This window comes from Bufo bufo, chromosome 2 (assembly GCF_905171765.1).
Source record: "Bufo bufo chromosome 2, aBufBuf1.1, whole genome shotgun sequence".
Classification (NCBI taxonomy): Eukaryota; Metazoa; Chordata; class Amphibia; order Anura; family Bufonidae; genus Bufo; species Bufo bufo.
In genome coordinates, this window is record NC_053390.1 from 117,402,595 (window position 1) to 117,418,308 (window position 15,714).

General features: G+C 45.3%; 1 protein-coding gene across 1 annotated transcript in view; it reads right to left on the reverse strand.

The window, feature by feature from the left end:
• The window catches only part of FCHO2 (FCH and mu domain containing endocytic adaptor 2), a 187,504-nt gene that overhangs the window by 41,700 nt on the left and 130,090 nt on the right, over positions 1-15,714 (reverse strand). Inside the window, exons 12-13 of the mRNA XM_040421467.1 lie at positions 3,230-3,287; positions 692-870 (exon numbers count right to left, since the gene is read on the reverse strand). Coding sequence (XP_040277401.1) covers positions 692-870; positions 3,230-3,287 — 237 coding nt within the window. The remainder of the gene's footprint in view (positions 1-691; positions 871-3,229; positions 3,288-15,714) is intronic.

A 15,714-nucleotide genomic window follows, 5' to 3' on the forward strand; every position in this document is an offset into this window, starting at 1 on the left:
GCACAGTTATTTCATGTTTTACCCAGACAGACACGCTAGATGGGCTGACCAGTCCTCTTGTATTCCACAGGATGGGGGACAACTATTAGGTCAGCGGTGTCCTACCACTGGGACCCCAACACTGGTACCCCGTGGAGCCCCGGAAATGAACGGACAGGACGGTGGAGCATTCATTTCTATTGGAGTACTGCTGAGCGCTGTACTCAGATCTGTAGTACTGTCTGGAGCTCTCATAGAAATGAATGGAGCAGCCACGCACATGCTCAACCGTCTGTGCCATTCATTTCGAGGGGCTCCATGGGCTACGGAGTTCCCGTTCTTGTGATCAGCGGGAGTCCCTGCGGTAGTACCCCCACTGATCTTATAGTTATTGCTTAACCTGTGGAAAGAGAATAACTCTACATAACCAGAATACCCCTTTAAATTAAACCAGTAGGTTTCAGATTGTATAAAATCATAAAAAATAAAAATAAAAAACGCTCTAATATAATCACCTTTCCAACTCCATTACTGCACTGAGAACAGCCAACCCTATATAGTACGTACCCTGAATCCCATTGTTCTAACCTGATAAACACCAGTAAAGGTGAAATAAAGAATTACCAAGTAAGTAGGTACTGAAATAATGAGTCGTGTAATGCAAACCTACACTAAATATACAAAGCGAAGCTGGAGAGGTAAAAGGACTTACAGAAGGTGCTGGAGAGAGGGAGATATTTCCAATGGACATTTTCAGCTCATCAATGGAGGCCACACTATGATGAGGTCCATTGTTTGGCTGTACAGGTTTGATCTCCACATGGAATTTCTTAGGTCCATCATCCTCTGATTCGGAATCACTTGATGAGTAAAAGTGATTTTCTTTGGTATGTGTGAAGTTGTTAAAGAATTTTCTATTTCAAGAAGCTGCAATGTTATAGGGGGCCGTTAAAATGATCATCCGATGTCCCACAGATAGTATGTGAGAATAGGAGCCAAAAAAGTATCACCTGTCTTAGAAGGGGTTTTCCTGGAGCAGCAGTAACCAGGAATAGCCACTACATAGTGTGTGGAGCTGTGCTGTCCTGGGGCAGCTCCTGAAAACAGCTGATCAGCTGTAGTGCCGGGGATCAGATCCCTGCCCATACTAAGGACCTATCCGTAGGACAGGTCATCAATATTAAACTCTCTGAAAAACCCTTAAACGAGGACCTGTAACTAGAAATGAGCCAATCTATTTGTATGAATTGATTCCTTTATCAAAACAGCTTTCTGTTGATGGCCCCACTGCTCAAAAGGCTCTCCTTACCCCCTTGATTAACAGGGCCAGACATCTAGCCTGGCTCTGTCAATCTTGTGTCTATGCCGTTGCTCCAAGTAGTTACATTTCCGTCCCTCTCGATAAAAGGAGTGTGGGGGGGTCTCTTGAGCAGCGGAGCCAGCCCATCAATGTTCCAAAGTCTGTTGCGATGCTAGGGAGGCTCATCCCCGTCAGCGCCTGCAATCGGCTGTGTCAACCCCCCCAGACACCAGATGTTTTCATCTGCGCATGGGGAGACACAGCTGCGGCAGTGCGGGGACCAGGAGCGGCGCAGGGAGAGGAGAACTAGGTAAGTAGAATCAGTGTGAGGGGCATTTCCAACGAACTGATTTACTCATATCTACCTGTAACCTTTACGGACATTTCTATTTTAGCATTTCCATGTAATAAAAATATTCTGAAGCATTCATTCTTATGACTCTATACAGTGTCATTCTTCTATTATTCCTACTAAAAGTTATGAATGACTTGCTAGCAGTTTGCAAAGAAGATCCAGCTGGTTTTTAACAGTTGGAGGAGTCCGTCTACTTTCACACTAGCGGCAGGACGGATCCGACAGGCTGTTCACCCTGTCGGATCCGTCCTGCCGCCGCTCTGTCCCCATTGACTATAATAGGGACGGGGGCGGGGCTCTGGCGCAGCATGGCAGTTCGCGGTGAGAGGCCGCCGGAATTAAAAGTCGGACATGCAGTACTTTTAGTCCGGCGGCCTTTCGCCGTGCACTGCCATGCTGCACCAGAGCTCCGCCCCCATTATAGGGTGAACAGCCTATAAGTACCCTTATAAGAATAGATGCTCCAGAATTGTTATTACGTGGGGAATGCAAGTAGTTACTAGAACAGCTCTAATGTATTCCGTAATTCAAGAAGTGGCTATTCCGTTTCTTTATCCCTCCTGACACGTACAACCTTACTATAATCAAAGAAACAGATTAGACTCCAATGTGCTCAAACCAATCTGTAAAAGCAGAGTGCTACCAAGAAACCATAAGACTCTGTTCACACTTGCTCTGTGGCTTCCATACACAAAAGAAGATACAACACTTTGACAGATCCAATGTACAACGCATAGCACTGGTGCCCAACAGACCCATAGACTTAGGGTCCATTCACACGTCCGCAAAATGGGTCCGGATCCGTTCCGCAATGTTACGGAACGGATCCGGACCCATTCATTTATAACGGGGCCGCAAAAGATGCTGACAGCACAGTGTGCTGTCCGCATCCGCACTTCCGTTCTGCAAAAAAAATAGAACATGTCCTATTCTTGTCCGCAGACACGAACAAGAAAAGCCATTTCTATTTAAAGTGACGGCCATGTGAGGTCCGCAAAATGCGGAACGCACATGGCTGGTGTCAGTGTTTTGCGGATCTGCAACTTGCGGACCGCAAAACACTTGCGGACGTGTGGGGGTCTGTTGTGTTCATTGTGGTATCTGTCGTTTTTCAGGAAGAATAGCGCTGCATGCAGAGCTAGGGTTCCACTGAAATGACGGGATCTGCAACTGAGGTTTCAAATTAAATTCTGTATTAAAGAGATTACCCCCATCGGACTGGCGGAGATCTGACCACTGTGGCCAAGCTGATCAGGAGAACGGGTGTCTTTCTCCCTTTTGACTGGATCAGCAGACAAACATGCGTGTCCACCACTCCATTTAACTCTATGGGACTGCCGGAGATAGCCATGTTCTTGTACTCCGCTATCTCAGACAGTTCTGTAGATTTGAATGGAGCGGCAGGCACGCATGCCTTTATTTTCCATAGGTACACATGAGACTAGAAGTCTCTGGCAGGTGCTCACCTGTCCATATAACCTGCTTTTGGATGGCTACTTCGGCATAAGCTCCTCTACAGTAACCAAGATATTTATATTCAGTATATAGGGACCATATGAGAATGACCAGACATAGAACATGGTGAAAAAGGATATCATTTTGGTTTTCTTCCGGCTTTAAGCTGTATCCTTCTTCATCAACAGCAGGAAGGTTCTGTAAAATGAACACAAGACTTAATAATCCACAATTATCGACAAGTCACCAACATACAATAACCTAAATGTATCAGGTTCTAAAACAGGCCCAGAAGTCATGAGAAAAAAAACTTCTTCTGGGATCAGGTCTACATGAACTCACAAACCTAAAAGGCAAAGTTATATAACATTTGCTATAGACTGGAAAGTCTGTGTTTGTCCCAAGTCTAACATAAACCTTCCTCAATCCAGTGCATCTGTGGAAGAAAGTCACCAAGCTAAGGAATTATGACTCTGTCCAGTCCACGTAGTGGACATCACCACTGTGTGAGCAGAAGCCTTCACTTCGCATTTCTGCGGTGGATCAAATACATAGACTGCTGGACCGGTATTCAGGAAAGCAGAGCTTTTTCACCAGCCTCCACTGTTAGGCCTCTTTCACACGGGTGTTGCGGGAAAATGTGCGGGTGCGTTGCGGGAACACCCGCGATTTTTCCAAACGAGTGCAAAACATTGTAATGCGTTTTGAACTCGCGTGAGAAAAATCGCGCGTGTTTGGTACCCAAACCCGAACTTCTTCACAGAAGTTCGGGCTTGGGATCAGTGTTCTGTAGATTGTATTATTTTCCCTTATAACATGGTTATAAGGGAAAATAATAGCATTCTGATTACAGAATGCACAGTAAAACATTGCTGGAGGGGTTAAAAAAAATAATAATAATAATTTAACTCACCTTAATCCACTTGTTCGCGATGCCGGCATCTCCTTCTGTCTTCATCTGATCTCTGTGCAGCAACAGGACCTTTGATGACGTCACTCCGGTCATCACATGGTACGTCACATGATCTTTTACCATGGTGATGGATCATGTGATGACCAGAATGACATCACCAAAGGTCCTGTTGCTGCACAGAGATCAGATGAAGACAGAAGGAGATGCCGGCTATGCGAACAAGTGGATTAAGGCGAGTTAAATTATTATTTTTATTTTTTTTTAACCCCCCCAGCGATGTTTTACTATGCATTCTGTATTCAGAATGCTATTATTTTCCCTTATAACCATGTTATAAGAGAAAATAATAATGATCGGGTCCCCATCCCGATCGTCTCCTAGCAACCGTGCGTGAAAAACGCACCGCATCCGCATTTGCTTGCGGATGCTTGCGATTTTCACGCAACCCCATTCACTTCTATGGGGCCTGCGTTGCGTGAAAAACGCACAAAGAGGAGCATGCTGCGATTTTCACGCAACGCACAAGTGATGCGTGAAAATCACCGCTCATGTGAACAGCCCCATAGAAATGAATGGGTCAGTATTCAGTGCGGGTGCAATGCGTTCACCTCCCGCATCGCATCTGCGCGGAATACTCGCTCGTGTGAAAGGGGCCTTACTGGTCACACACAAGACAAAAGTTGGCAAGACCTCATTTCATTGGGAACAGCTGACAATCCTGTGTATGACAGCATCTAGGCTTCAGCAAGTCCAGAGGATGCAGTAGATGCAGAGAGAGCAGATCCTCTAGGTGTAACAGCAACGCCCCTGTTGCTCCTAGAGGCTTATTTGCATATATTTTAAAACATTTTTCTCAGCAGTGCGGGCACATATGAAGATGGGACCAACACAGATGCCTTCAGCTGCCAAGCGCACATGTAACAGGTCAGCCAGCTTCATCGGTACAAATCTGCTGACAGATGCCCTTAAAGGGGTTGTGTCTCACATCAGCAAGTGGCATTTATCATGTAGAGAAAGTTAACACAAGCCACTTACTAATGTATTGTGATCATCCATATTGCCTCCTTTGCTGGCTGGATTCATTTTTCTATCACATTATACACTGCTCGTTTCCATGGTTACGACCACCCAGCACTAGCACATTGGGCGGTCTTCTCTTCAACCAGCTAATCAGCGGGGGTGCCCGCTGTCGGACCCCCGCCGATCTGATATCGATTACTTATCTTGAGGATAGGTCATCAACATTAAAATCCTGGGAGACCACATTTCTAAGCATTCCTCAGGACTGCCATTGAAGCTCAATAGTTAAAATCGTCCAGTCTCCATGCAGCCCAGGCCACGCATTTTTTCACACGGCATTATAAAATGACACGCGATGATGAAGGAGAATGTAAGGAATACAGCTCTGCAAATCACCCAATACTTCCAATCTTTGCACGGAAGACGGATACGCTTCCAGTTCAATGTGCTTAATAAATTATTAACCCCAAGTACCAATACAAGCAAGTCAGAAGGTAAACACTGTAAGTCAAACCAAATTAGGAGCTGCTCCGCTGATTTAACCTTGCAGCTATGGAGAACCTGCACTTCATTAGTAATGTGACTGGTGCGAGCTAGAGAACGCTCCTAGGAATTTCACTCTTCACTTAACATTTGGAAACACACGTTAAAGGTTCAAAACACAAATTATACATCCACGAGAAAGAGCAACACAAGTGTAGGAAATACCGTAATACCTTCTATGTACCGAATACAAGGTTGTAATGTGGGGGGATTGGAAAGGAAAAAACACACACACAAACGACTTTGGGGTGGCATTAAATGGAATGTGTTATGTTTTTGTGTTAAACGTATATATTTTAATGATTTAGAAAAATGCATATTATAATCTATAGTTAAAAATGATCCAGAAATCCTGCAGTTTTCACTTATGCTACTAAGCCCAACAGTATGTCAACTCTTCCTGTTAGGGCCCATTCACACGACCGTATGTACGGATCCGTAGCCGTTCCGCAATTTTGAGGAAGGTCTGCGGATCCATTCATTTCTATGGGCCCTCAAAAGATGCGGACAGCACACTGTGTGCCGTCCGCATCTGTTATTCCGTACCGCAGCTCCGCAGAAAAGATAGAACATGTTTGCGGCCATGTGCGGTCACTGGTGTCTGTGAATGGGCCCTTAAGTAGAGATCGCTTCTTAGAAGTCAAACGTATTAGAAGTAACAACACTATATATATATATTATATACACACACACACAGGATTTACCATTCACGTGTAATATTTTGGGGGCTCTCTAGAACAGCGGTTCTCAACCTAGGGGTCGCGACCCCTTTGGGGGTCGATCGGCCCTTTTCGGGGGGTCGCCTGAGGCTTCCTATTAGGGCTGCACGATTGTAGCGTTACATTACCCTACTTCGTGAGATTTCCCTACCTCCTGACTTCCCGTCGCACTGCTAATGACGTGAGGAGGCGTTCCTGAGTTTTGACGATCTGCGCATGCGCAAACCGACAGTTTATGGAAAATCTCAGCGGAGTTCAGCTTCACACTCGGACACTGCGCATGCGCCGGCCGGAGTTAGCCGCGCTTGCGCACTGGGCCGTAATATTTGCCTACTAAGGCTCTCCTGCGCATGCGCAGTGTCCCGGTGTAAAGCTGAACTCCGCTGAGATTTTCCATAAACTGTCGGTTTGCGCAAGCGCAGATCGTCAAAACTCAGGAACGCCTCCTCACGTCATTAGCAGTGTGACAGGAAGTCAGGAGGTAGGGAAATCTCACGAGGTAGGGTAGTATAACGCTACAAATAGGAGATTGTTTCACACAGGAGTAACATACTTTACACGCAAAGACAGTTATGTGCGCAGTTTAGGACACATGAGGGGACACATAGGGCCATGAGGAGGACCAGCATAAGATGCTATATGTCTTATGCTGGCCCCCCTCATAGCCCTATGTGTCATAGCACACATCCCCTATAACAGTGTACTCCACAGATCTGCCCCATAAGTGTCCTCCACAGATCCCCCATAACAGCGTCCTCCACAGATCCCCCATAACAGCGTCCTCCACAGATCCCCCATAACAGCGTCCTCCACAGATCCCCCATAACAGCGTCCTCCACAGATCCCCCATAACAGCGTCCTCCACAGATCCCCCATATAACAGCGTCCTCCACAGATCCCCCATATAACAGCGTCCTCCACAGATCCCCCATATAACAGCGTCCTCCACAAATCCCCCACAACACAGCGCCCTGCACAAATCCCCCACAACACAGCGCCCTGCACAAATCCCCCACAACACAGCGCCCTGCACAGATCCCCCACAACACAGCGCCCTGCACAGATCCCCCACAACACAGCGCCCTGCACAGATCCCCCACAACACAGCGCCCTGCACAGATCCCCCACAACACAGCGCCCTGCACAGATCCCCCACAACACAGCACCCTGCACAGATCCCCCACAACACAGCGCCATCCACAGATCCCCCACAACACAATCCACAGATCCCCCACAACACAGCGCCTTCCACAGATCCCCCACAACACAGCGCCATCCACAGATCCCCCACAACACAGCGCCATCCACAGATCCCCCACAACACAGCGCCATCCACAGATCCCCCACAACACAGCGCCATCCACAGATCCCCCACAACACAGCACCCTGCACAGATCCCCCACAACACAGCGCCCTCCACAGATCCCCCACAACACAGCGCCCTCCACAGATCCCCCACAACACAGCGCCCTCCACAGATCCCCCACAACACAGCGCCCTCCACAGATCCCCCACAACACAGCACCCTGCACAGATCCCCCACAACACAGCGCCCTCCACAGATCCCCCACAACACAGCACCCTCCACAGATCCCCCACAACACAGCGCCATCCACAGATCCCCCACAACACAATCCACAGATCCCCCACAACACAGCGCCATCCACAGATCCCCCACAACACAATCCACAGATCCCCCACAACACAATCCACAGATCCCCCACAACACAATCCACAGATCCCCCACAACACAATCCACAGATCCCCCACAACACAGCGCCTTCCACAGATCCCCCACAACACAGCGCCATCCACAGATCCCCCACAACACAGCGCCATCCACAGATCCCCCACAACACAGCGCCATCCACAGATCCCCCACAACACAGCGCCATCCACAGATCCCCCACAACACAGCGCCATCCACAGATCCCCCACAACACAGCGCCATCCACAGATCCCCCACAACACAGCGCCATCCACAGACCCCCCACAACACAGCGCCATCCACAGATCCCCCACAACACAGCGCCATCCACAGATCCCCCACAACACAGCGCCATCCACAGATCCCCCACAACACAGCGCCATCCACAGATCCCCCACAACACAGCGCCATCCACAGATCCCCCACAACACAGCGCCATCCACAGATCCCCCACAACACAGCGCCATCCACAGATCCCCCACAACACAGCGCCATCCACAGATCCCCCACAACACAGCGCCATCCACAGATCCCCCACAACACAGCGCCATCCACAGATCCCCCACAACACAGCGCCATCCACAGATCCCCCACAACACAGCGCCATCCACAGATCCCCCCACAACACAGCGCCATCCACAGATCCCCCCACAACACAGCGCCATCCACAGATCCCCCCACAACACAGCGCCATCCACAGATCCCCCCACAACACAGCGCCATCCACAGATCCCCCATAACTCAGCGTCATCCACAGATCCCCCATAACTCAGCGTCATCCACAGATCCCCCATAACTATGTCATACCCAGCCGCGTCAGCGGCTCATATGGGAAAATGTAATGGTTGGGGGTCACCACAACATGAGGAACTGTATTAAGGGGTCACGGCTTTAGAAAGGTTGAGAACCACTGCTCTAGAATATGCCTTGGGGCTTGTGCCCCTGCTTGCTTCTACAAATTCTGTATAAAAAAGGTAACTATTTTATGACAGTTTATGAGTATTACATATTAAAGCCAAACAAAACAATTCGGGGATATATCCCCTTACCGGCTCTATCAGGGAACCACGATGTATGAGAAGCTGACGGCGTGTCACAGTGAGCAGAGACTCACCAGCACCGCCGTATTCCAAACTGGTCACTTCATTTGTAGAAAAAAAGTAAACACTCAAGCAATAAAAAAACATCACCTCCTTGACGCGTTTCGGGCACCCAGGGAATCTGGTTTCAAGCATAAAGATCCAAAAAGTTTCCCTTTTTCTTATGATCGAACCCTCTGTATTGTTTAAAAACCCTGTAGACATCACGGAAGTGTCTGGAAACTGCAGAGGCGTTCAGTACATTCTCATTATTCGCAGCGGATAAATGTTTACGGATCCTTGTTTTTAAAGTATTAGTGCATCCCACGTACTGCAATTTACAGCAAGAGATACACAACATACTTAGTGATGCAATTAATATAGGGTGACATTATAAAGGTAATATTGGTTTTGTATGATGTAAAGGTTTTTGTTGTAACATGGTTGCAACAGATCTCATGTCCGCACCTATAAAAGCCTTTTGTTTCCAGCCAAGAACATGACGGTTTATCAGAAAGAAACAAGCTGGGGGATAGTATAGAGCCGACCATTTGACTCCCCCTAAAATATCAGAGAAAACCTTGTCTTGGTACAAAATCGGAATATATTTATGTATGATATTAGTAACCTGTTTGTACTCCTGGCTGTACACTGTGGTAAAAGCAATGCCCTTCTTTTTGGACTGGTTCTCATGCATACTCCTGGAAAATGGAGCTAGTAAATCTTTCCTCCTGGTATCAGAGGTATATTTTATGCCTCGTTCCAAAGACCAGGTGGGATATTTCCTAGCCAAAAAACGGCTAGAAATTTTCTGGCATTCACTTTAAAAAAAAAAAAAATCGCATCATCTGAGCAGTTTTTAGCCACATCACAGGTTTACCCAGCAGTAACTGGATTTCCACTGCAGGTCCTGAAGGGACTACAAAACATGCTTGGGTAACCTGGGACCTGTACTACTAAAGGCTGCAAGATCCTATCCACCCACTGACCTAATCTTTCATTCAGGGAACCTATGCCTGCAACTATAGGTCTCATAGGAGGGGGAAACGCCTCCTTATGGACCTTAGGTAGTAAGTGGAAAATAGGAACAATTGGATGGGAGACGAGCAGAAAATCTCTCATTTCTTCATCCAAGACCCCTAAAGACAAACCCTCAGCCAGAAGTTTGGGAAGGGAATTTTTAAATTGTAAAGTGCTATCTCATTTTAACCTATTAAGGTACTGATACAGACTATTGGAGATGTGGCCCGGTGACACCAACAGTGCAGTAACCATACTCACTAGTTACCCGATGTGACCGTTCTGGGTGTTTTACCTCTGGGCACACAAGTACCACTTATAGGTTACTGGTGCAATACCTTATACGCACCATGCATTTTTGAGCATTTGTGCACCTCATGCATTAATATGGATGTGGAGGGGTAGCTCTGGGTCCATGAGTCGGACTAGACATATGGCTTATTATTAGGATTGTCCTCTTTTACCTCATTAATCACTTGCTGTGAACGGTATTCTATCATATATATATATTGCCAGCAGTGAGATAACTAATTTTGACCCATATATGATGCCTATTGGGACACTGTACGAAGTGTCCCCTGATGAGCCCAAATAATTACTGTGGGCAAAACGTGTTGGGATATAGGGACCTAAAGCAAGGTGTTAACTTTAATGGCTCATGTGCCCGCGGCATAGAACCTAAACTGGCAAACAGTGTACTTGGCATCCACTGGATTATTGTTAGATTTTCTTGTAAAATTCTTTTTATTGAATTTTTTTCATTTTAAACAAAACATACTTTCTATGTTGAAATAGAAAAATATAAGAGAGGTATAAAGGATAACAATTTTTCTTATTGTCAAGTATACAGTATATGAAGCATTATTTCTTTAATTTTTTCAGCATTAAGAGTATAATTGTACACATATAATATAACTTACAACTGTTTGTTTTCTTTTATTAGCATGGTATAGTGCATTAACAATTTTTAATGGTTGTTTTAATAGGTTTGCATCTATATATATATATATATATATATATATATATATATATATATCTATATCTATCTATCTTAGACAGTAGTTTTTACCGCTCTCAAATCAGGGGAAAAACCTGCATTGTTATGTTATGTTACATTTTTTCTTTCTTTTTCTTTCATTTCTTTGTTGAGCCAATACTCAATACATCCAATATTGTTAGATTTTCTATTGCACATCTGTATATCTCAGAATTGATTGGAACAATATCATGTATTCAGCATTTATTATTTTATGCATCTAGAATAGGCCACAGAATATACGCATTGGGCATACGATCTAGGGTTATGCCTGTCTCACCTGTCTTCAGGGCCATCCTAGGGCATATAGGAGGTTCCTGAATACATCGGGGCGGCCATTTCGGCCTATCGGGGCGGCCTTTTCGTTCTTTAGGCAGGGATAATTAGAGCATAGGGTGAGCATCAGGGAAAGGTCCCGAATTGATTGCCATTACCCTGCCCGAAGAACAGTCCCCTCCAGTATCTTGGAGCATTTAGGACCACTGTCATGCCAGGGGGAGAAAAACAGAACTGGATCGCACATCCACAATGCTATGCTTAGATCTAATTAAACTCGCTTCTCAGCGCAATATTAAAGTGTACAGCCCCCCATACCGCATGCTGTACAAGAGGCATTCGTGTACATTTTGATCAAAAGGCATAAGCCCACTCACCACGCCAAGGTCGCCTCTTTGAGTGGGACCTACTCTGACAAAAAGGCGCAGCGCAATGCGGTGACAAAGCGGCACTACCCAGGAGTCAAACAGCAACCCTGCTGTCTGACAATGCCACCCATGGCACTGGGTCCCACCAACCCACCAGTACAGCACCACAAAAACTAAGGCCACCACACAGTACTGCACCATGTGAACAGTTGTCTTGGGTCCCGCCACCTACTAGGGCAGTGCCGCTTTGTCACCGCATTGTGCTGCGCCTTTTTGTCAGAGTAGGTCCCACTCAAAGAGGCGACCTTGGCGTGGTGAGTGGGCTTATGCCTTTTGATCAAAATGTACACGAATGCCTCTTGTACAGCATGCGGTATGGGGGGCTGTACACTTTAATATTGCGCTGAGTAGCGAGTTTAATTAGATCAAAGCATAGCACTGTGGATGTGCGATCCAGTTCTGTTTTCTCCCCCTGATTATTATTTAGGACCACTGTGTCCCTATCGTATCTATTATTTGTTTTTTGTACTTGTTTTGTGGGGTTTTAAAGAATGCATTAAAGGCTACGTTTTAGATTTGGGTGGTACTCTGTGAAGTAAATTGTAAATGGGGTCACAGGGTAATTTCCGATACGTAGAAGTGTCACACAAAAGCTCCAGATTTAACTTCCTATAGAGTGCAGAATCCAGAACGACGACCATGCCCCCTTATCTGCAGCACGCACCACTAACCTATCATTCTTCTTCATATCATAAAGAGCTATTTTCTCACTTTTAGTTAGATTGTTAGCATGCTTATTGTTCAGGGAGGTTCTATGGAGGCGAACTAGTTCTGACTCTACAAAATGCTGAAAATCATCCAGCACTGAAGTCCTGGACCGGACTGAATAAAAATCAGGATTCGGAACAGTAAATGCTGGCGCCTGAATACTCTCCCTCATAGATTCAGACTCCAGAACAGTACTGGACAACTCGTCCTGATATAACAAAGAAGGGTGAACAGTAGAGATGTTCAGTTCATCATTAGGAAATGGACTATGTGTGACATTTATTTCAGTTGACTCCATCATGTCTATTAACCACTTCCCATCTGGGCCATTTGCCCCCTTCCTGACCAGGCCTAATTTTGCAAAACTGACATATCTCACTTTATGTGGTAATAACTTTGGAACGCCTTTATTTATCCAAGTCATTCAGAGAATGTTTTCTCGTGACACATTGTACTTCATGATAGTCATAAATTTGAGTCAAAATATTTCACCTTTATTTATGAAAAAATCCCAAATTTACCCAAAAATTAGAAAAATTCGCAATTTTCTAAATTTCTATTTCTCTGCTTTTAAAACAGAAAGTGATACCTCATAAAATATTTATTACTTAACATTCCCCATATGTCTACTTTATGTTGGCATCATTTTGGAAATGTCATTTTATTTTTTTAGGACGTTAGAAGGCTTAGGTCTGAAGTCACTTTGTGGGGCCTACATAGTGGATACCCCCATAAATGACCCCATTGTAGAAACTACACCCCTCAAGGTATTCAAAACCGATTTTACAAACTTTGTTAACCCTTTATGCGTTCCACAAGAATTAAAGGAAAATGGAGATCAAATTTTTAAATTTCACTTTTTTGGCAGATTTTCCATTTTAATCCAATTTTTTCTTTAACACATCGATGGTTAACAGCCAAACAAAACTCAAATATTTATTACCCAGATTCTGCGGTTTACAGAAACACCCCACATGTGGTCATAAACTGCTGTATGGGCACACGGCCGGGCGCAGAAGAAAAGGAACTCCACATGGTTTTTAGATGCCATGTCCCATTTGAAGCCCCCTGATGCACCCTTACAGTAGAAACTCCCAAGAAGTGACCCCATTTTGGAAACTAGGGGATAAGGTGCCAGTTTTATTAGTACTATTTTTGGGTACATATGATTTTTCGATCATTCATTATAACACTTTATGGGGCAAGGTGACCAAAAAATTGGTTGTTTTAGCACAGTTTCTATTTATTTATTTTTACAGCGTTCACCTGAGGGGTTCAGTCAAGTGACATTTTTATAGAGCAGATTGTTACGGACGTGGCGATACCTAATATGTATACTTTTTCTCATTTATTAAAGTTTTACACAATAATAGCATTTTTGAAAGAAAAAAAATTATGTTTTAATGTGTCCATGTTCTGAGAGCTATAGTTTTTTTATTTTTTGAGAGATTTTCTTATGTACGGGCTCATTTTTTGCGGGATGAGGTGACAGTTTTATTGGTAGCATTTTGTGGGACATACGCGTTTTTGATCACTTGGTGTTGCACCTTTTGTGATGCAAGGTGACAAAAATTGCTTGTTTTGACAGTTTCTTTTTTTTTTTTTTTTACGGTGTTCATCTGAGGGGTTAGCTCATGTGATATTTTTATAGAGCTGGTTTTTACGGACGCGGCAATACCAAATATGTCTATTTTATTTTATTTTTTCTATTTTAAAATTATTTTTTTTATTCCTTACTTGGGGACTTTTTTTTTTTTACATGTGAAACTTTTTTTTATTTTATTTTTTCAACCCTTTATTTTTTATTTTTTTATTTTACACTTTTCGTCCCCCATAAGGTCATACAAGACCTCTAGGGGACATTTGCTTCACTTTTTCATTTTTTTTCACTGTTGATTTCTCCTGTAACTGGGGCTGACATAGTAGCCCCAGTTACAGAAGAAATGCACCCCCCAGAGAGGCTGTACAGCAGCAATCCAGCGCTGTACAGCCTCACAGCAGGGCTGATCGAGGTCTCTGAAAGACCTCACACAGCTCCTGCACTCTCCGGTCCCGGCGGTCACATGACCGCCGGGCCCGGAACAGGAAGCGCACAGCGCTTCCTGCTCTGCATACACAGCGCTCGGTGAGCGCTGTGTCTGCAGCGATCCAGAAGGCAGGGACACCTGGGAACTGTCCCTGCCTTCTCTCTGGGTTGCCCTGCTGTCACTGACAGCGGGCAACCCGATCAGCAGCTGCACGATTAGCGTGCAGCTGCACTTTCTGAACGGACGTTTTAAAACGTGCTTTCAGAAATAGAGGTCCACCCATAGGACGTTTATATCCTATGGGCGGACGGAAAGTGGTTAAGGAAAAATGTCTCTTAACAGTCAATAGCCGAGAAAAACGATTAACGTCCACAATGGTCCCAAATAAATCATAAATGACAGCTCGGTGAGAAGCCCAACCCCTTACTCAGGAGTGAGATATGCTCCTCACTCAGTATCTGGGCAGAAAGGTTAAGGACATTACTTATTTGTGCCTCCTCGAAGGGGAGCATCTCCATCCTCCCTCGCCGGTGTTTGCATCCGGCTCTGCGAATGCGTTTTTTGCACAGCTTCCACGATTTTCAAAGAACTTAATGACAAATTGAAAATTAACATGTTGAAATTGGAAAATGACATTGCACAAATAAAAAAGAACATATATAGCCGAGACAATCTGGACTATGAGAGTAATAACATCTATAACTGGAAAAGAGGAGGTACAAATAAGTAATGTTCTTAACCTTTCTGCCCAGATACTGAGTGAGGAGCATATCTCACTCCTGAGTAAGGGGTTGGGCTTCTCACCGAGCTGTCATTTAGATTTATTCAGGACCATTGTGGACGTTAATCGTTTTTCTCGGCTATTGACTGTTAGGCCTCATGCACACGACCGTAGTTCGGGTCCGCATCCGAGCCGCAGTTTTTGCGGCTCGGGTGCGGACCCATTCACTTCGATGGGGCCGCAAAAGATGCGGACAGCACTCCGTTTGCTTTCCGCATCCTTCACTACGTTCCGTGGCCCCGCAAAAAAAAAATACTGCATGTCCTATTCTTGTCTGTTTTGCACACGGACGGCTTCCGTTTTTTGAGGATCCGCGGTTTGCAGACCGCAAAAAACTGAACGATCATGTGCATGAGGCCTTAAGAGA